Raw genomic sequence first — 20,826 nt, forward strand, 5'->3', positions numbered from 1 at the left:
TCCATTCTTAGTTTATTCGCCTCAGATAAGTACCATTGCGAAGTTTACGTGTTATCACAGCAGAAGAACGCATTAAACATTTTTAGTACATAAATTCAGATTCATGTTTTTTTTTTCAACCCGGAAATAATACGCTCTCTTCCTTTGATGTCCAAATTGGTTTGCCATCGATGTAATCGAAATCCCTGGCTTTCCGCATTTCCATGGATACTTCATTCTCACTACGCATGTTATTGGCGATCCATGGCATGTAGGCTGAAACTTTAGTGTAGACACCTGGAAATCCTGGTTCACCACATTTGTAGCCGAAGGAGACTATTCCTACTAAAGACCAAATGCCTTTTGAATCTTGGTGTAGGAGTGGGCCGCCAGAATCACCCTGCAAAGTTCGAATTATATTACTATTACCATTATTTAGAATAATATTGATTTATTATTTTTCGTTCGTAAATTTGAACTCGTTAACGTCAGTGAAGGGAGATGAGGGGACATTAAGGACGATTCAAGTTCTTGGACCAAGATTGATAGAAATTGATGAATTTTTTTTTTTTTTTTTTTTTTTTTTTGCATGGAGCTTGAATCAGTTAAACGATAATTTAAGTTCTTTATCCAAGCCCTTGGTTGATAGTAGAGCATGTTCTACGTTCCACCCAAGGTTGTCCTTCTACAGCCACTCACCTCCCAAAGTTACATGACGTCAGCTAGTGGGCATATGATCAATTCATTTTGTTGTCCGTTTTCATATATTCTTAGCTAAATAAATTAATCTGTAATCATTTGTGTTACTAAGATTCTATTTTATTTTATTTTGTGATTTTGCCTTCATATAAGTATGATTTTAATAACCCTGTATATAAACAGTGCACATGCGCAGTTTTTCATCCGACCAATTAGTGGCAATCTAGAACTTGGGTTGTGTCAACAAACAATGTCTATAATGTTGAAATTTGAACAGGAAATAAAAGATCAGGCCTTTACAGCATCAAAATTTACACATTATAAACGAGTTGTAGCATAGATAAAAACTGTTGTTGATTTTAGCGTCACCTCCAAATTACATGCTCCAAATTTTAAAGGATTACAAAAACTTCTTCCTTAGAGAGAGAGAAATTGGCCAATATATCAACTCTGCTTGAATAAAAAAAAAATGTTTAAACTTAAGGAGGAATACAGAATGTGCAATGCAATGAGAAGTAATTATGCCCTTTACAATATATTGCGATAACCTTATGTCATATAGCAGATCTAATTTGAAAGAGTTTTTATCTTTCTTGAATCTACCTTCTAAAGTGTATTTTCAAGCCTCATAGTGGACGAACATATGGAGTTATTGTCTGGTGTGTGATTGTGTGTTATGACTATTTCAGATTTTAGTTGTTAGTTTAGATTGATTTCAGATCTAAAATTAGTTTTCCGCCTAAAGCTGCAATTTTTTTTAAATGACATCTTCAGCCTATTTTTTTCGAAATGTACAAGTTTAGAAACGTTATATATAATAGTGGATCGCGTAAAAATTGAGACAACCTTTTAGGTGAGTTAGGGCACATCATCTGGATTAAAATTGCATAGGTAACAATGTTAGGAAATGTCGACATACGCTGCTAGGGGAACTTCCCCTACTATGACCTGTTCAGAAGCACACGAATAAACAGTTTATAATAGGGGATGCTCCCCTAGAGGCGTATGACAACATTACCGGCATGGGCTCCTATCCTATTTTAATCCTGATGATGTGCCCTAACTCTCCTAGAAGTTAGTCGCAACATTTACATGATCTACTGCTGTGTGCCACGATTTTAAACTTATTTCGACCAAAAAATGGACTAAAAATGTCATTAAAAAAACTGTAGCTTGGAGAGTAAAACCAATTGCACATTTGAAATCAGAGACGCGAAAATATTTAAGATCCGTTAAAATTTTTTTTCATGCAACAGAAAAAAAAGTAACTGTTCCCCTGTACAATTTTAAAAGTGACATGTAAATCAGTGAGTAACTGAATTCCAAAGTCGGTTCTTTGCTTCAAAGCATTCCTGACTTCCTTTTCCCCTAGATAATGCTCACTCATACATTGCAAGAAATAATCAATTCTTCTTTTGAGTGAAACATCTATATAGTTTGTCTACGTTAAGAACTTTCCCCGACACAAAGTCTGGTGTCGTCTGCTGCTCTTGAAACAAGGATAGCGCATTTTAGGGAGAGTAACTTCTCTTCACTCTAGGGCTAACTCAGTAGAGAGAAGAAAAAGATTCCCTTTCTCTCGCCGACCTGAGCCAAAATCTGTCCTAAACAATGACCCCACACCCCTACTTGAAATAGTTATACCTCGTTACCATAGTCACAGCCACGGGTCTAAACGAATGGCTAGGGGAGTTCTTACTCTAGACAAACTATAGCTACTTCCTTGGCTTGCTTATTCGTCGGATGTGTTGCCCATTGAACATGCGTGGGTTTTAGTTCGTCGGTGTCTCCCATGCGATCCTCGTTCTACAGCTTCTACAAACCTCTCAAGTAATATGGGCAGGGATAGCCTGGTTGGTAGGGCACTGGGCCCATGTCCAAGAGGTAATGGTTTCGATCCCCACCGGCCGAAGACTCCCCGTGCAGTAAATGGTGACTGATGCACGTTAAATTAGTCGAGTCACAAAGTCCTCCATGTTCCCATAACAAATCATACCTCTGGGGGTACTGATCCAAGAGTTTCTTTCTCTTCTGGATTGGTTCAAAATTATAAGGCTACGGAGTTGAACATTAGTAGTCGTAAACCTAAAATTGGGTCGGTTGTTCAACGATGGCTGTAAAATAAAAAAATAAAATCAAGCTATATGGAAGCTCCGATTCAAAGCAGCAGTTATTGCAAAAAATCTAAATTATCGTATGACTCTAATTTTTTCCTCATTTAAAAAAATATGTATGTACTAAAGACCATTATTACAGATCCTATAATAGGTGAATATAATATGCCTCTAGTAGGATTGGGGTTGCTAAGAAATTTTTTTAATTGTCCAACAGTTTTGAAAAGTGTGTAATTATTTTGCATTTTTAACGTCACAGTCTTCTCTGACTTACCTGGCAGGCATCTTTTCCACCCTTTTCCAAACCTGCGCACACAAACTTATTCCAGATGCCTCTCGGAAAGCGAGCTTTGGCGATTTTCCGGAACTTTGCATCGCATTCACTGTTGCCCACAACGGGTATGTCTTGAACCTCCTGCAGTATGCTCGAACTTGGACCTCCTAGAAAATTAAGGCTATTTAATGCAAAGTGAAACCCACTGAATTTAAATCTAATTATAAGTTTTTTAGCAAATAACTATAAAATGATACCAAATGCAAAAAAAAAGTCGTTTGTCAGAACTTTTTAATTTTAAAACACTGAATATAAGTTTGTCATTAATTTTGAAGCAACTTGAATGATACCTCTATCGTTTTTTTTAAAATTTTTTTCTAAAAACGAATAATAAAAATTAAATTTTTATTAAATATTAGCACATTATAAACTAAAAAATGATAAATGTTTAGGAAAATGTTATCAAGCAGAATTTTTTTGAAGGATATTGAACATAAGTACAAATGTCAAATATTGCTTATATATATATATATATATATATATATATATATATATATATATATATATATATATATATATATATATATATATATATATATATATATATATATATATATATATATATATATATATATATATATATATATATATATATATATATATATATATATATATATATATAATATATATATATATATATATATATATATATATATATATATATATATATATATATATATATATATATATATATATATATCCTACACATTTTTCCTAAACATTTTTTTAGCTCCATACCCTTTTATTTGCATACTCATGCCTGTACCAGTTTTTTTTTTTTGGCTCTTCAGTGTAAACTATATATGGGTCACTCTCACGAAAACTGTCATTTTTCAGTTCATAAAATCTCAAAAAAGCAAAGTGAATAAAAAGCTCTGAAACTTTTTATATTAATAGAAATATGTAATGGCATTATAAAGAAAGTATCTATCCTATAAATTATACTTAATATTTAAATTAATTAATTTTTTAAATAATTAATTTATAATTAATTAATTTATAATAATTAATAATTAATTAATTTAATAAATAAATTAATTAATTTAATAAATTAATTTTTTAATTTATTTTTCAAATTAATTAATAAGTAAATTAATTATTTTCACTATTTAAAAAGTGAGGGAATGACACTAATAGTGAGGGAATGATATTTTATTTTAATACATGTTTTTATCTAAGTTACATCTACCTAAAGTTTGACAATGATAACATACTAAGTATATCTAATATTTATTATAATTTAGTCTTATATATTTGATAGTTTTTGCAGGTTTGGGAAATAAAATTGGCTGGCACGATTTAGCAAAAAAAAATTGATAATATACTCATCTTGAATCATTCCCTCACTTCAGCGTCATTCCCTCACTTTATACACTAGTGAGGGAATGACGAATTCAATAAAATTTAAAAATAACAGTTAGGCCTAATTAATTTCTGAAGTCAATCACATACAATTACATTCATACAAGAAAGCAACATATAATTATCCACTTTCTCGATGAAGTTGTATTTTATTTTACTCTAAAAAATGACATGAGGGAATGACAAATGTAAAAAATTTTACCTGGTTTGATTCATTCAAATTTATTCCACAGCAAAGCTTCTTTAAGTTGAAGATGGAAACATACTGCAATTTTGTTCTATGATGCCAGTTGTTAACTTCTGAAGTTTTTATTAAAATATTTTTATTCTAAGAAGATTGCAGGTGATAAGAACATTGTTGTGAGAGAATGACGCGAAACACTGGGGACAAAGTTTAAAATAGTGCTGTGTTAATATTTTTATCAGAAATTAAATATAAAATTGATTTTCTGAATTCTATATTTCAGTATTCTGAAACAAAAAACACGAATTTGTAAAAAAAAAATTTTTTATTTCAGAAACAATTTTTTTCTTTTTTTAAATCAGCAGTGGGGACAAGTGAGGGAATGACATATTGGTATATTTTAATTACCTAAAATAAATAATAAATAAAAATTGATAATTTTATTTTTATTCTTTTGTTAGCTTGCATTCCGAAGGACACTTTCCCTGAATTTTTTTTTTTTTCGTAAGCTGTAAAACAAACATAAAATATACTGGGGACATGAAAATGACTGTTTTTGTGAGAATGACCCATATATATAACTGTGTAAACTATATATATATATATATATATATATATATATATATATAATATATATAATATATAATATATATATTATAAGAATAATATATAAGAAATATAAGAAATAATATATATATATAATATATATAATATATATATAATATATATAATATATATATATATATATATATATATATATATATATATATATATATATATATATATATATATATATATATATATATATATATATATAGTTTACACAGTTATATATATGGGTCATTCTCACAAAAACAGTCATTTTCATGTCCCCAGTATATTTTATGTTTGTTTTACAGCTTACGAAAAAAAAAAAATTCAGGGAAAGTGTCCTTCGGAATGCAAGCTAACAGAAGAATAAAAATAAAATTATCAATTTTTATTTTTTATTTATTTTAGGTAATTAAAATATACCAATATGTCATTCCCTCACTTGTCCCCACTGCTGATTTAAAAAAAGAAAAAAATTGTTTCTGAAATAAAATTTTTTTTTTTACAAATTCGTGTTTTTTATTTCAGAATACTGAAATATAGAATTCAGAAAATCAATTTTATATTTAATTTCTGATAAAAATATTAACACAGCACTATTTTAAACTTTGTCCCCAGTGTTTCGCGTCATTCTCTCACAACAATGTTCTTATCACCTGCAATCTTCTTAGAATAAAAATATTTTAATAAAAACTTCAGAAGTTAACAACTGGCATCATAGAACAAAATTGCAGTATGTTTCCATCTTCAACTTAAAGAAGCTTTGCTGTGGAATAAATTTGAATGAATCAAACCAGGTAAAATTTTTTACATTTGTCATTCCCTCATGTCATTTTTTAGAGTAAAATAAAATACAACTTCATCGAGAAAGTGGATAATTATATGTTGCTTTCTTGTATGAATGTAATTGTATGTGATTGACTTCAGAAATTAATTAGGCCTAACTGTTATTTTTAAATTTTATTGAATTCGTCATTCCCTCACTAGTGTATAAAGTGAGGGAATGACGCTGAAGTGAGGGAATGATTCAAGATGAGTATATTATCAATTTTTTTTTGCTAAATCGTGCCAGCCAATTTTATTTCCCAAACCTGCAAAAACTATCAAATATATAAGACTAAATTATAATAAATATTAGATATACTTAGTATGTTATCATTGTCAAACTTTAGGTAGATGTAACTTAGATAAAAACATGTATTAAAATAAAATATCATTCCCTCACTATTAGTGTCATTCCCTCACTTTTTAAATAGTGAAAATAATTAATTTACTTATTAATTAATTTGAAAAATAAATTAAAAAATTAATAAATTAATTTATTAAATTAATTAATTTATTTATTAAATTAATTAATTAATTATTAATTATTATAAATTAATTAATTATAAATTAATTATTTAAAAAATTAATTAATTTAAATATTAAGTATAATTTATAGGATAGATACTTTCTTTATAATGCCATTACATATTTCTATTAATATAAAAAGTTTCAGAGCTTTTTATTCACTTTGCTTTTTTGAGATTTTATGAACTGAAAAATGACAGTTTTCGTGAGAATGACCCATATATAGTTTACACTGAAGAGCCAAAAAAAAAAAAACTGGTACAGGCATGAGTATGCAAATAAAAGGGTATGGAGCTAATCAAAGTACAGCGCTGTGATCGGCAACGCGTGTATAAGGCAACGAGTGTCTAGCACAGTTCTTAGATCGGCTACTGCTGCTACAATGCCAGGTTATACAGATTTAAGTGAGTTTGAACGTGGTGTTATAGTCTGCGCGGGAGATGGGACATAGCATCTCCGAGATAGCAATGAAAATCACTGATACATCATAATTTTTTTAAATCTTGTTGACGCAATCTTAAGTGTCATTTAGCTAATCATCATTTTTTCAGTAATGAGTATGGAAACCTCTTAACTGACAAATTCGGAGTAATAGCCTCCTTCCTGTTTAATTTAATTGAAAAATACCCATCAACTCCCACGAACAGAAAGTGCTAATATGGGAAGGGAAGTTTAAAATTTCTCTTACTAGTACAACGTGAGTTAATTCTTGTAAATTGGCTTGTTTTTTGGCTATAAATTTTAAATCGTGAGGTACTTAAATTCAACGTAATTTGAAAAGGTAATTAGCAGATTATAAACATATTCTGTTTTAAATTTGTGTTTTGTTTAATAGTAATAAAATTTTACCAAAAGACAGATCTCCCCATCCTAAAATAGTGACATTGTCGCCTGCAATGATGCCGTCTAAAGTTGGTAGACAAGCTGGTACGATATCGGATGGCAGAGGCTGTGCTAGTCTCATGATAGCGATATCATCGTAATCGTATCGGGGCCTATAGTCCTCGTGAGTCTTCACTTCTTCAACTTCGTAATAGGGAATCGTTTCACCGATTTGGAGTTCTCCCACTTGAACCGAATAAAGCTTAGGATTTAGGCTACGTAGAAATAAATAAATAAAATATGTATATGAAATATGAATTAATATGAATATTACTAGAGAAATAACAAACGCCATTTACCATTTCAAACTAGTTGAATATAGTGCGGCTTTGAGGAGAACTCCTCCAGGCTGAAAGTCTGGTGCTGTCTGCTGCTATGGTAACAAGCGAGAGCACGTTTCTAATGGGGGGGGGGGGGGTGAAATGGAGGAAAGAAGGTGTCGATTGGTTTACTTACGCATAGTAGGTGTTGACTTACGACCTAAGCTAAGATTAAGACAAAAATATTCACCCCACACCCCTATTCGAAGTGACCTTTCCTCGTTTCCATAGTACCGGTTACGACGCGAGACGGATGTCTGGAGGAGTTCTCCTGAACCTGAAAGCCGTACTATACCCGTTCTTTGCGCAGGATAAAACAAATAAATAATAAATAAATCTGCATTAACCAACATTGCGCAATCAAGCACAGAACTGAAAGGCATGAACCACCACAATTAAAAAAGATAATATAATTTCAATGTTTTTTTTATTGTTATTAGATGTCCTTCCGGTCACTGTACGTTATTAGGTTAAACAAAACATGTTTTTAGAAGTCCAACTCATCAAAATTAAGAGGATCTATACTCAGTTTCTACAGAAATTTAAGCTATTGCTCGAGGCCAGGCTAGATTTAAAAATTTTACCACAATCTAACATTTTTCTTCATTAATATCACCCTTTGGGACAAAACTCATCGTTTTCCTTTATTTCAGTTACCATACCGTTGATTTCACATTATTTATGTTCGTAAAAACACGTCTTAAAAGCGCAACTTTAACAAAACAAACACGTGTCTCTGAATAGTTTTCAAACTACTTCGTTTACATCACCCCATGATGGTTTTGACTCTGCATAAGTAGCATGGTAATTTAAGAACTCGCAATAAACTTTTAGTTTTCAAACAAAGCAGACTAGTATCACTGATTTTATCTTTTGAATGTTTGAAATCACCAAATCAGCTACTGTTTAGTTTGTAACTATACCTTTTTTTAATATTTTTTATTTCTAATGGCAGAAGAAAACGACAAACTCTTACAAAAACAGTGAACAACAAGTAAGAGAAAAAAGTCACTATCTCATTAACAGAAGTCGGGCACTCCAGTAACGCCTCACCTCAGAGTCCCCACGCAGAGCCGAGCATCTCAATAGATGGTTCCTGTCCATAAGTTCATTATTCGAGCATAACGGGCAATTTGGGTTAGCGAGAATGTCGATGCGGCAGATGTAGTTCGCCAGGCAATCATGGCCCACAGCAAGTCTGAATTCTGCAACAGCTTTATTGCGGGACTTATCGTCAATACCCTGTTTTAAGCTGTTCCTCCAACTTCGAGAAGTGAGCAACGCTTTCCAGTTTTGTCTCATAAAATGTTTGATATAGAGTTTTGCCGAATGAAGGGATTTAAGAGTGCTTCGCTGTTGAATTATTTGAGTGCCTTTCTTAGCTAGCATATCGTGCTAGCTAAGCTAAACATATGACCTAATGCTAAACACCTAATGCTAAACATATGAGGAAAATTCAGTTTTCAAACGTCTTCCCTTCCCGCAAGTCCCTATTCATTACTGTGAATTAACTTTAGAAAAGTCTAATTATATATTATGCGACTGCATATTAAGTGTAGTAAGAAACTATGAACCATTATGTAAAGGCCAAACCTCCTTCCAGCAAAACAATGAGCTGCTGTTAGTATATGTCTCTCATCTATTAAGGCACCTCCACACAGCTGTTTCTTTTTATTTCCATTGTAAATTGCCACCTATAAATTGGAAAAGAAAAATTACGTTCAAAATCCAAAGAAATAATATTTTTTAACATCCGTCATAATTGGGTATTTGCTCTTCAAGAAGTATACCCACACACGTGACCTATGACGTCAGCGCTACCTGATCGCTTATAAGCAAAATGGAGTATTAAAGCTAAGCTAAGTTTCTCCACATAAGTTAGAATGTTAATTAACGTGAAGTTAATTAAATACCACGCCGTAACGCACATCGAATTTATTGAAATATTATAATTCTTTCTCGTCTGCGTATTTTATTTAACTTAGATTTATTATTTGTTTATTTATTTTATTGTAAGCATGATCTATTTTTGTTTTGCCTACCTGACAACTTCGATGCCTAATTAGTTTGTTAATGTTCTACATGGCTTCGTGGCTAATTTTTTGAGTAAAGTAAGAAATATATATGAAAGAAGTGACATTTTTGTGAAAGAATCTTTGTGTAAGAATATAGAATATGTTACTTAAGAGAACTCATGCTTGACGCGTTAGGCTCACTCGAAATAGAATGGAAAGAGCAGTTGCTAACGTAAACAAATGCCACGTTTCAGCAACCAATCAGGATCGAAATACCCACACTACGTCACTTTCAGGTATTCCATTATGTATGGTGTTTTCAGTGGAAATGCAAACAATTACAATCTCGAGCTGTATGCCTGCTCTAGTTCCGGTTAGAAAGTTGGCAGCTGCTTACTACAGGTTATTCTGCGAGGCGATATTTTCAAACGGATAATTCTGTTTTCAATAAAATAAATAAATTAGATAATTTCTGAGCTCAAATCTACCGTATTTCATAAGATATTAGTGTTATTATGTAATTCTGGTGAGTTTAAAGAGAAAATTTGTTTTAGTTGTTCATATTGTTTAAAAAGTATTGTTGTATATATTGTTTAAAAAGGTGACATGGTTACTAGATTTTGAATAACTCGCTTTTTGGCAGTCCTGATTTGGTCTCTTTCCATTTGTTTATTACTGTTTGTTCTTGTTGCAAGCTGTGCACCATCTTACGTTAGTGTTAACACTTTTAGCATTGTAAACACAAGTATTGTTAGCATTGTAAACACAAGTAATAAGTAATCAAATACCACGTTTGCAAGAATCTAAAAAAACGCAATGACGCCAAATGGCATTAAAATACAACGGAAACAGTAACACGGAAATTTAGGCGGTGTCGAGCTTGCACCATCCATAAGGCCGTGTGAAGTTAAACGCAGATGACGCTGGAGGTTAAAATTCATCGAAAGACTTCCGGGCTACTACTTCCGACTGATTTTTACTACGAAGCTTGAAAAAACGCACCATCCAATATTATTATATTTGTAGTGTTTTCAAAGTAACACGTTCTTTCAATCTAACTTTCAACGAAACAAAACAGCAAATGAATTTGGAAGGCTCCCGCTAGCTAGCTATGATGCTACCCTAAAAACAACAACGATGCTATTTTGCACAAACATAACGAAATGAAGGATAGCACTCAAAACATGACTAACCTTACACTTTCTTTATGATGTAATATTAATTTTGTTAAACTTGCTTTAGGGTCAAGACCTATTAGAATATATAAATTACAGAAAACTCTTATGAATGGTAAAATTAAGTGTATATTTAAACAAAATCGCAGTGATAAAACTTCCTAGAATTTTAAGCCTGTTCACCCATCGCCTCGGAAGCATAACATAAGCGGAGGTATACACCGGAAGTTTTCTAAATTTCTTCCGTTCTTAGGAAGCTTACTGTTGTTACATTCATTCCACCATCAGAACATAAAAAAAGATACTTAACATCCAGGGCCATTTGTGAGTCGCTGATCTACCTCCAATAGCAAATTGAATAGGTGGGATGGTGAATCCAGGAGGGCCGAATGGTAATGCTGTATTCAGTGGTAATTCTGTTCTTGGATCTACGTTGTAATCTTCTTCGGGTAGGATTCTTACTCCACATCCTGGAATGTTTGTATAAAGAAGAAAAAATATGCCTATTGAGCTGATCATGTGCATCTTCCTTATTTTCATCAAAAGCATTTTAAGGTGTACTTTATATACGTTTTGAAATAATTGTAATCGTCAAGCAACTTTGGTACTACGGTATTAAATAATACCACTAACGAATTTTCATACTTTTTAAAAAATAAAATTTATTCTAAAAATTTTTAGCGATTTTTTAAAAAAATATTGAAAAACTTAGATCACTAGTTACGACTTATTATTAAATAAGATGACTTGCCTCATACAAAAATTTTATGTGGTTTCAAAATTTGACAATAAATGTTTTCATAAATTTGATCTACAGGAGTCTGAATATTTCGCGACCTAATATTTTAAAAAGCTTAGAAAACTGATATGAAACTCTTTTAAAAAATTACTTACTGCATTTATTCTGATGAATATTTTTCCCAATCGCAAATATACAGGGTGTTTATAAAGTCCCGGACCCATTTTGATGTTTAATAACTCCTAAAATAATAAAAATAGATTAAAATTAATAACAAAAATGGTTAGATAGACTCAAAAAGTTTCATGATCCTTGTCAATGAACTTCTACGTGTGCTCCCTTCGTCGCACGGAGAATATCAAGTCGATAGTCAATTTCACGCCAGATAGCGGCAAGCATGTCGGCATCCACAGAGGTTACTGCGACTGTAATTCTGGCTTTTAGGTCATCAATGTTGGACATAATCCTCCTGTAAACATTGTCCTTCATAAATCCCCAAAGAAAAAAGTCCAGCGGCGTTATATCAGGTGATCTGGGTGGTCAAGGAATTGGACCTCCTCGCCCAATCCATCTTCCTGGAAAATGGTCATTCAAAGAACTATGAACGATGATACCAACATATACCTTCCCATTCGATGATACCTTCGTATTTCCAAAACTAGAAGAGCTTCTAGTTGTGGAAACAACCAGAGACATGTCTTTTTGCAACAAGATGGTGCACCACCTCATTGTGGTCAACATCAAAATGGGTCCGGGACTTTGTAAACACCCTGTACATTAAATGTTCGCATTGCATTTTAAGAAAAATCCGATGATTTAATTACTATTCTTGAAATTTTTTACGCATCCCATTTTTTTTAAATGTCTCACAATGAAACAAATCTGTACTTGTTCAGAATACAAAGAACATGATACACACATAAAACATTAAATTAAAGATATTTAAAATTTATAGAGAAAATTTGCTGATTGATACCTTCGGGGTTAATGCCACGAAAATTTCCTGATTTTTCTTCCAGATCTGTGGGCTCTTCCGTTGCAGGTGTGTCGGGTAGCTGGCAGCAGATGTAAGGAATCTTGTCTGCCCAGCCACATACTTTCGGGTAATTTCCCGTCGTAATATCTTTCGCAGCTGATGGACATGTAGTGATGAGGACGCAGTCACCCTCTGGACACCTCGGCCTGGTTTGGTAACGGACACAAGGTACACACACGAGGAAATTATTTAGGACCACAAAGGCTATAAAAAATACCGTTTCGTTAAATGCAATTTGCACTTAAAATTCCATTCAGTGCTTATGAAATAAAAGTGCATATCTTTATGTTTCTAATTTCTTAAAGAAAGTTTAGTACAGAGTTTTTTTCATTAAGTAACAACAGTGATTTTGTTGCTAAATGAAGTGAATGCCCGTCGCAACGTGCTCGGATCAGGTGGAATCGATGGAGGATGAGAGTTTGTTTCTGCATGCGTAGTTGGTCAGCATTCACTGATGATCTGGTAAGGACTGGCACTCTCGCGAAAAACTCATGCAAGCCTAAAAGCAGGATTCAATAGAGCAAAAGTATTTCCCTCAAGTTTTATATGAAGCATGGCAAGTCTTTGAGAATAATTATCTTCTTCTTCAGCACGACAGCCCCTTACAGGCCTTGGCTGCCTCAACCACGCGTAGCCTCCAACGCCTTATATCATCTTTATTACTTTGAGATCTTTAGTAGTGTCATCCAGCCATCTAGTTGGAGGTCTTCCTCTGGCCCGAGATCCAGAAGGATTTTTAAAGGTGGAGATTCGTACTGCATTGTTTTCTGGACCTCTCCAGATAACTATGAGATAACTTACTGAGAATAACTATTCCCATTATAAAAATTTCGTTGTTAATCGGAATGCTAAGTCTGCCAGTGGTATAAGTCATTTTTGAAGGTGTAAGGAGACTCGTCCTGGAAAGTATTAAATATTCAAAAAATTTCTGATTACAAGATTATGACGAACAATCTGCGGGTGTGCAAAGTTTATTAAGAAAACCGTGTCACTTTTGCATCTCGGCCAATTTAAAGATAGCAGCGGCTCCCAACCCATGTTACATTAAGTCTTTTGTTTTCCTTTTTGCACTTGATAAAGTTAAAAAAGGTTAGCACCAAGGCCCCGAAAGACATTCTGGAAGAGACTGTGACATCTTCAATTCCAGAAAATAAATCGACGTTTCAATGTTTCAATGTTTTGTACCTATTATATCAATAAATGTGTTTTTTAATCGACTCCTTGACATAACATTCTCTAATCTATATGTAGATACCTAGTGATAAACTTGTATTTGTTTTTTTTTTGTAGCAGCCAAAATACCTTATTTAGCTTCATAAGTGACTAAACAAACGTTTTTGAGGGAATTTTACTTTCTTGCTGTTTGAAACTAAGCAGATAGTAAAATTGTCCCGTAGCAAGTAGTAAAGCTTGTAGTAAAGTTGCTAAAAGGATAATAGGTGACTATCAGCTTTGTAATTTTGAACCTAATGAAGAGGACAAAGGGACTCCTGGATAAAACATTGGAAAAAACCACATTTTGATGGTATTAACCCTCATTTACGTTACACGGAGCGAAACCTTAACGATAATTTCCCAAGATTAGCCCGACGACAAGGGCAATCTAACTCATGACCCATAGACCACTGATGATATTTAATGTACTGTGGTCAGCACTGTGGTCAGTGCAAGTCGGGAGGAGAAATCGTATCGACCAGCCAACACTCAGATTCAGACCTGGGTGGGCCATCTCATTGGGAGGCGAGAGCTCTATCCCCTAAGCCACAGCGGATCGAATCCAATCGTACATAGATGATTTTATTTAACGAATTGGAACTAATGTACTTGCAATTTAGACTTTTTTACGACGATTTTCGTTAAATCAGTTGGAATCGTCAAGCCTCTTTTTTTGTCCATCAATAAAACCACCGTACCGGTTAATGCGCAAGACCATTCTATTGTTGTATTTTGTTGATGCTTAGATAAAATGGGCTTTTCGTTAGTAAGTCATGGCAGAAGCTATTGTTTATTGATACCTCGTCCCGCCCTATTCAGGGCACACGAGAGTGGAACAAACATTCTACAGACAAAACATACATAAAACACAAAAAATTACATTTGCAGCAAGTATAAATGACATATAAAGAAAAAATTAAAGTATGTAAATATTTACAACATTAAATGCAAAGGCATAGTGAAATGCCTCAAACAAATGCATATTTCAGAATTTTGAAAGAATAAATGCAGAGCATTGCGACATCGAGATACGCATAAGAATTTTGATACACTTGTTAAGTACAAGAAAGTAAATGTAGATTAGTAACTGGAAAACATAAGTAGATTATTTTGACAGCTGTCGAAAGTGTAAGGCTCTTAAGGAGGCTGGATAGCAAGAATTTTGAAAGAAAATATTAAATAAATAAAAAATAAAAATAAAAAATAAGAGTCAGCTACAAAACGTTTGCAATGAGGAAAAAGTTTATAAAGTTTCTCTAGCGATAGGTATATTCAAGAGACATAAGTGAATAGATTGAGAAGTGGCAGAGAAGTTATAGCTAGAAGGTGGTAACATTTAATAATCATTAGAACGAGATCGTAATTCAAGGAGGGCCTGGCGATGCACAGGGCAAGTGATGTCTGAGGCTTGATGATGGCTGGTTCCAAAAAAGGTATTGGTGTGCTAACAGTTGATGCAATATTTTTCGTCGGAGTGACATTCATTTGTGTGATGGTCGCCTCCGCAGTTAGAGCAAGTGTCGAATTCTTGAGTGCAAGAGTGGGTGGAATGATCAAGACCTTGACACCATGAGCAGCGTCGAAGTAGAATTCTTTTTTTGACAATGCATCTGTTCAGGCCTATGTAGATGTGTTTTGTCCTCAGGAGTTGTTGAGCAAGTTTATGCGATACATTGACAATGAGATGTTTTTTGTCAACATGTTTTTTGTCAACATGTTTTTTGTGAGGCATTGACTTTGTGTAGGTGATGGTATTATTGTCAAATGATGATTCACTGAAATGCTGGAGGATGTTGGATATACTGTTGCCATCAAAGAGAGCTGGTGCATTCAGAATTATAAGTGAGGTAAGGCGTTGTTCTTTGTCGTGGAATTCGAGCTCATTTTTGATGCTATTTGTTAATTTAGTCTTTGCCTCATGATCGTGAAACTTAATTTCGACGAAATTCTTTGTCTTGAAAACCTTCCTCACAATTGGTAGCGTTGTAGAATCATTTATGATTTTGATGATGTCATCACCAGATCTGTCGTCTTCAGCAGTGATGATAATAGGTGCGGGAGGAAGCTGTCTCTTGGCGATTTCGCTATAAGTTGGAGTATGGCCTCAGATTGTTTAAGATTGTTTAAGCTCATCTAGCTGGTCTGATATCCTAATAATTTGTCGCTCTAAGTTCTTAATATGTGTTGGATCAACTTTATCTGAGAGTGTAGAAATACGATGATCTAGTTTTTCTAGTTGTTGAATTTGTAGGTATGATGAAGAGGACTGGCAGCTGAACAAGGTTTTAATTTTTTGGATTGCCTCATTGCAAGTTTGTCTCTGAGTAATTGAGAGTTTGAACTTATCCCCATATTTGCTCTCTACATTTTTAACGATTATGCTGATTAATGTGTCTAATTCGTGAGAATTGTCAGGAGTTGGCAAAATTGAAGCAGATGGAAAAGTAGTGTTGGCCGTTGTCGGTAATGGGGAAGATAGAGAGGTAAACTCATGATCGATGTTTGTGTTTAGAACGTTGTGGATTGTTTCGCTGAGTGGAGATAAAATAGCCCGCGGTAGAGTATTCGTTGGACTATTCAGCACTGATTCTTGTGACATAGATAATGGATCGGCCTGAAGATGTGAATTTTCTTGAAAAGGATTAAATGACGATTTAGCCGATATTTGGGATAAAGAAGATGTTTGTGTTTCGCTAACGCCTTTAGCTTCTGTTTGTTCTATGTGAATTGGAGAATGATGGCCAGTTCTGGGTAAACCTGCTAGATTGCTGTTTTGTTGAGTTTGAAGATTTTGGCTGATTCTTACAGCTTGCTTAAAAGGAGACTCAGACGAATTGTGAGCTGAAGGGAGATAACTTTTGAGACGTGTTAATGAGATGTCACGAGGCGGTTTAGATCTGCCAGAATTGTTCACTGGTGTTTGTTGATCAATTATAGTGCTTACTATGTTCATGTTGGAAATGGAATCAAAATTGAATAATTTAAAACCTTTCTGTGTTTTACAAGCCAGACAACATTAATTCTTAGATGATATAGAACTTATCGAAAAGTACTTACGATAATCTTGAGATATAGCTTTCACTCTTTAATCTTCAGGATTTGAATGAAAATTGTTTATAACATTAATGACAAGTTTGATAAAAAAATGTATTTAATTTTTTTCTTAGATTTTTGATTTCTTTTGAACAATATTATTCTAGTCTTCATTGTAATTAAAGTCTAACTCCCCTGCCACAGACTCTTAGTCTGCAAAATATAATTAAATTGTACTTTCCATATTATTTTTTATTTAAAAAAAAAACCACAGGGTGTAATATATATTTTTATAACACTTGTCAAAACTGGATAGAAAATTAATACTTGAAGAAGAGGATAGAAAATTAATTGGATAGAAAAATAATACTTGAAGAAGAGGATAGAAAATTAAATGGATAGAAAAATAATACTTGAAGAAGTAGCAAAAATGTTATAGAATTCTGGTAACTTTTAATTGAGGATGGTGGATTTAAAAAACTTCAAACCAGTTTAATTACCTAAATTAATTAGGCGTCATTTTCATCAATGATAGTACCGTAATTTTTTTCGTTCATACAAATTAGCATATATACAAATTTTAATTATATTTTCTTGAGATACTTGTGCATACACACATAGGTTCAAGGATTTTTTTCATTTTACATTAAAATATCTAGTTTTTAAGTTAATTTTTATGTTTTTTGTAACATTAAATGCAACAAAAAAACTTGTATTTCTTAATATCTCAGATAATAGTGTAATTTGAATATCATCAGTTTCATTACAATCTAATATAGAAATTTAAATTTTTTCACTCATGCTAATTACTTCTGTACTTTTCTCTTCGGAAGTTAAATAAGAGAAATTTAACGCACATGTCTATGAAAAACACTTTTTTTTTCAGTTTCATCTGTTCCTCCATTCAATTTCACCCTATTTAATCTCCAGAATACTTGGAGACCGATTTCACTTTCTTTTGCTGATTCAAAATATCTGTAAAATGTCTTCAAAAAGTCTGAAGATATTTAGAAGTTAAGTCTTCAAAATGACAATGACAAAAAATCTAAAAATATTTTAAAGAAAAAATAAATCTTCAAATCTGTAAATTTCCGAAGAAAGTCTTTAAGAAAATGAAAAAAATCGTTTGGTAATTTGTTTTGTTTTAATTCGATTAGATGTTTTTCTATAAGGATTTTCAATGTTAATAAAGATGAAATTCATTTTTTTCACCTAAGGTAAATTATAATTTGATTTAAATTTCATTCTAATTTACTTGCTCGTAAATGTATTCCAATTTTCAATGAAAAACTTATTAATATGATTGACATGCACCATTACTCCTTTTAAACTTTTGGAAGCAAAAATACGGATGAGTTTTATTGCTAGTAATAATTACATGAATGTGTGTGATTTTCGATAAATTATATCGATGTATATTGTTTCTTTTTCTCTATTTAAGTAGAATGTATCATATTACATAATAAAATAAGCAACAGTGATAAAAGTATGACTGAAAAAGTATTTCGTAGTACCATCATATTTATACGGTAATAAGGACTATAAAAATATCAATGCCATTAGTAATTATTTTCTAGAATTCTTACTTAAATTGCCATGATTCAGTGTAGGTAAACCAAAAAATCTAAGCTATATGTTAAGTGATAGATACCGGAAAATTAATAGCATGGATAAAAAGGTGGTAGATATCTTTGCATTGCTTTATTAGCCAAAAACGAATAGAAAGTGTAGTATTATTACAAATACTAATAACCCATTCAGTGGGAAAGTTTATAAACATGGCCTAAAAATGCATTTGTTATATTGTATTGTTTTGTTTGCCAAAAATGATTATAAAATAGTAATATCACAAGCACTTATTTAAGGGAACTTCATACTGTTCACTGTCGTTACTGTTCATAAAAGCTTAAATCCGAGTAGCGAAAAATAAACAGTTGGAAGAATTTATTTGTAATTTTTTTATTTATAAATTATACAAATTTATGTTTATGCATGATGCGCCATTAGATGCTTTTCTATCATTTAGTTATTTCAATCTTCTAAATCTTATTTTTTTTTGAAAATATTAATGGGTTAATAAATTATTTTTTAGGCTGATTTTTAAAACGTAGTGTTCTGTTATTAGTAGACTGACAGAATAGTTTGACAGAACTTGTTTCCGTAGTTCATTAGTTGAAATAGGGATTCACTACCTGAAGATAGGTGGCTAAATGCGGCCTGTGAAAAGTGAATGGGCGACCTCTTGCTTTTGTACCAAAAAATATTTATAAGAACTACATATTTAATAAAAACTATTAATATTTTATAAATATTTTTCGAACTAATTTCAATAAACTTTGAGAAAACACTACAATTAAAGCTTAAAATTCCAAAATGTTAAGGTTTTAATCAAGGCGTTATTTAAATTTTAGGGCAATTCTACTTCTTTATTATAAAAGTAAGTTTTCTTAAGAAAAAAAACATATTCGAAACTAACATAGTTTCATGATTTTTTATTTTAAAATAAACTAAAAATGAAGTTATAATTAATGAAAGGTTAATGAGTAGTAAAATAATTTTAATTTAAAAGTTTTATTAAGAAAAAGCAAGAAAGAACAAAGCATGGTAAACTCTATCTTTTTATTTCTAAAATATTATATGCATTCTACAAGGCTGTATTTTCTTTTTTGAGACTGGTTGATGTTTTTTATTACTAATTAGACAATATACAATTTAATTAATTTAATTAAACAATATACAATTAATTATACAATTAAATTATAACCGATATAACTATAAAAAAAATACTTACCTCCCTCCCACCGATACCAATTTTTTTTCCCGCGCAACTATTCCAAAATAAGTTGTGCCCCCATTGAGACATGATTATAGTCTGATAAAGTTTCCGACAATTGCATGGAAGCTTAATGACTTAATATTACATAAGAAATTTATTTTATTAAAATGTTCTTTTTTAAATTTTAAAGAAACAATCTAAAACATTTCAATTTTTTTAAAAAAGAAAACTTTTTTTTAAATTATACGAAAGTTTGTCATACTTTTTTTTAAAACTATTTGTCTTTAGTTTATTCTTAATTTTCTCAAAAATAATTTCAATGATAGAGAGGTATTATTACACATAACATATACGATACATGAATAAATAATTGTTGAAAAGAAAACACAAGAATGTGAATGTCTTACTTATAAGATATTTCCCAAAACGTAACATCCTTTGAAATACAAACAGGAAATTGAGTGTTTTTTCCAAATAAATAATCAGTTTAAGAAAGAGAGTCCATTAAAACACCTTTTTCTACTCTTTACTTTCAAATTTATAACCATGTAATCAAAATTACACCTTTTCAATTGCTCGCACAACCGCAACAAAAAACTACTTCGCAACTAGACATTTTTTTTATTATTTATATCTCAATCAAACTTTCAAGTGAATGAGTGATTTCCCTCCCGGATTCTGTGTGTGTTTCGGACCAGTATTAGCCGTAGGGTCAAATGGCGAAAGTTATTTAACAAAAAACCCGTCTTTCGTCAGCAGCCTTATGAAATCACGTGTCATCTGAAAGGTAACTGTCTCACTTTTACTTTCTGATTACTCAAAAAGCACATTTCAATTACAAAATATATCTGCTATTGAGGTGTCGTCATTTTATAGATGGTGGGGATCCGACAGATCTTTTCTTTTTACTTTTATAATTTTAATAAAAAAGTAAAAAAAAAAATAGATCATATACAATTTCTTCTATTATAGAAAATCTATTAAGTTTTCATAATGGATGTATAATACGCAAATTAAATAAA

General features: G+C 31.9%; 1 protein-coding gene across 1 annotated transcript; it reads right to left on the reverse strand.

Annotated features, from left to right (window-relative positions):
• On the reverse strand, positions 1-20,518 carry LOC107456779 (clotting factor G beta subunit). Its single transcript, XM_087168134.1, has 7 exons — positions 20,212-20,518; positions 12,721-12,984; positions 11,315-11,475; positions 9,409-9,509; positions 7,463-7,710; positions 3,067-3,233; positions 1-379 (listed from the first exon to the last, which is right to left on the reverse strand). Exons 1-7 carry the CDS (start codon positions 20,237-20,239, stop codon positions 116-118), a joined length of 1,233 nt encoding a protein of 410 aa, XP_087024260.1. The 5' UTR covers positions 20,240-20,518; the 3' UTR covers positions 1-115.
• Positions 20,519-20,826: the final 308 nt, after the last annotated feature.

Source organism: Parasteatoda tepidariorum, chromosome 1 (genome assembly GCF_982258835.1).
Source record: "Parasteatoda tepidariorum strain Cologne lab strain chromosome 1, Ptep-v5.0, whole genome shotgun sequence".
Classification (NCBI taxonomy): Eukaryota; Metazoa; Arthropoda; class Arachnida; order Araneae; family Theridiidae; genus Parasteatoda; species Parasteatoda tepidariorum.

Coding starts and splice junctions, on each gene's coding strand:
- LOC107456779 (XM_087168134.1), bottom strand. CDS start 20,239: ATGTTACGTTTTGGGAAATATCTTATAA. Junction 12,985..20,211: donor TTTTGGGAAATATCTTATAA/GTAAGACATTCA, acceptor TATTTTTTATAG/CCTTTGTGGTCCTAAATAAT. Junction 7,711..9,408: donor CATTGTTTTGCTGGAAGGAG/GTTTGGCCTTTA, acceptor ATTTCTACGTAG/CCTAAATCCTAAGCTTTATT.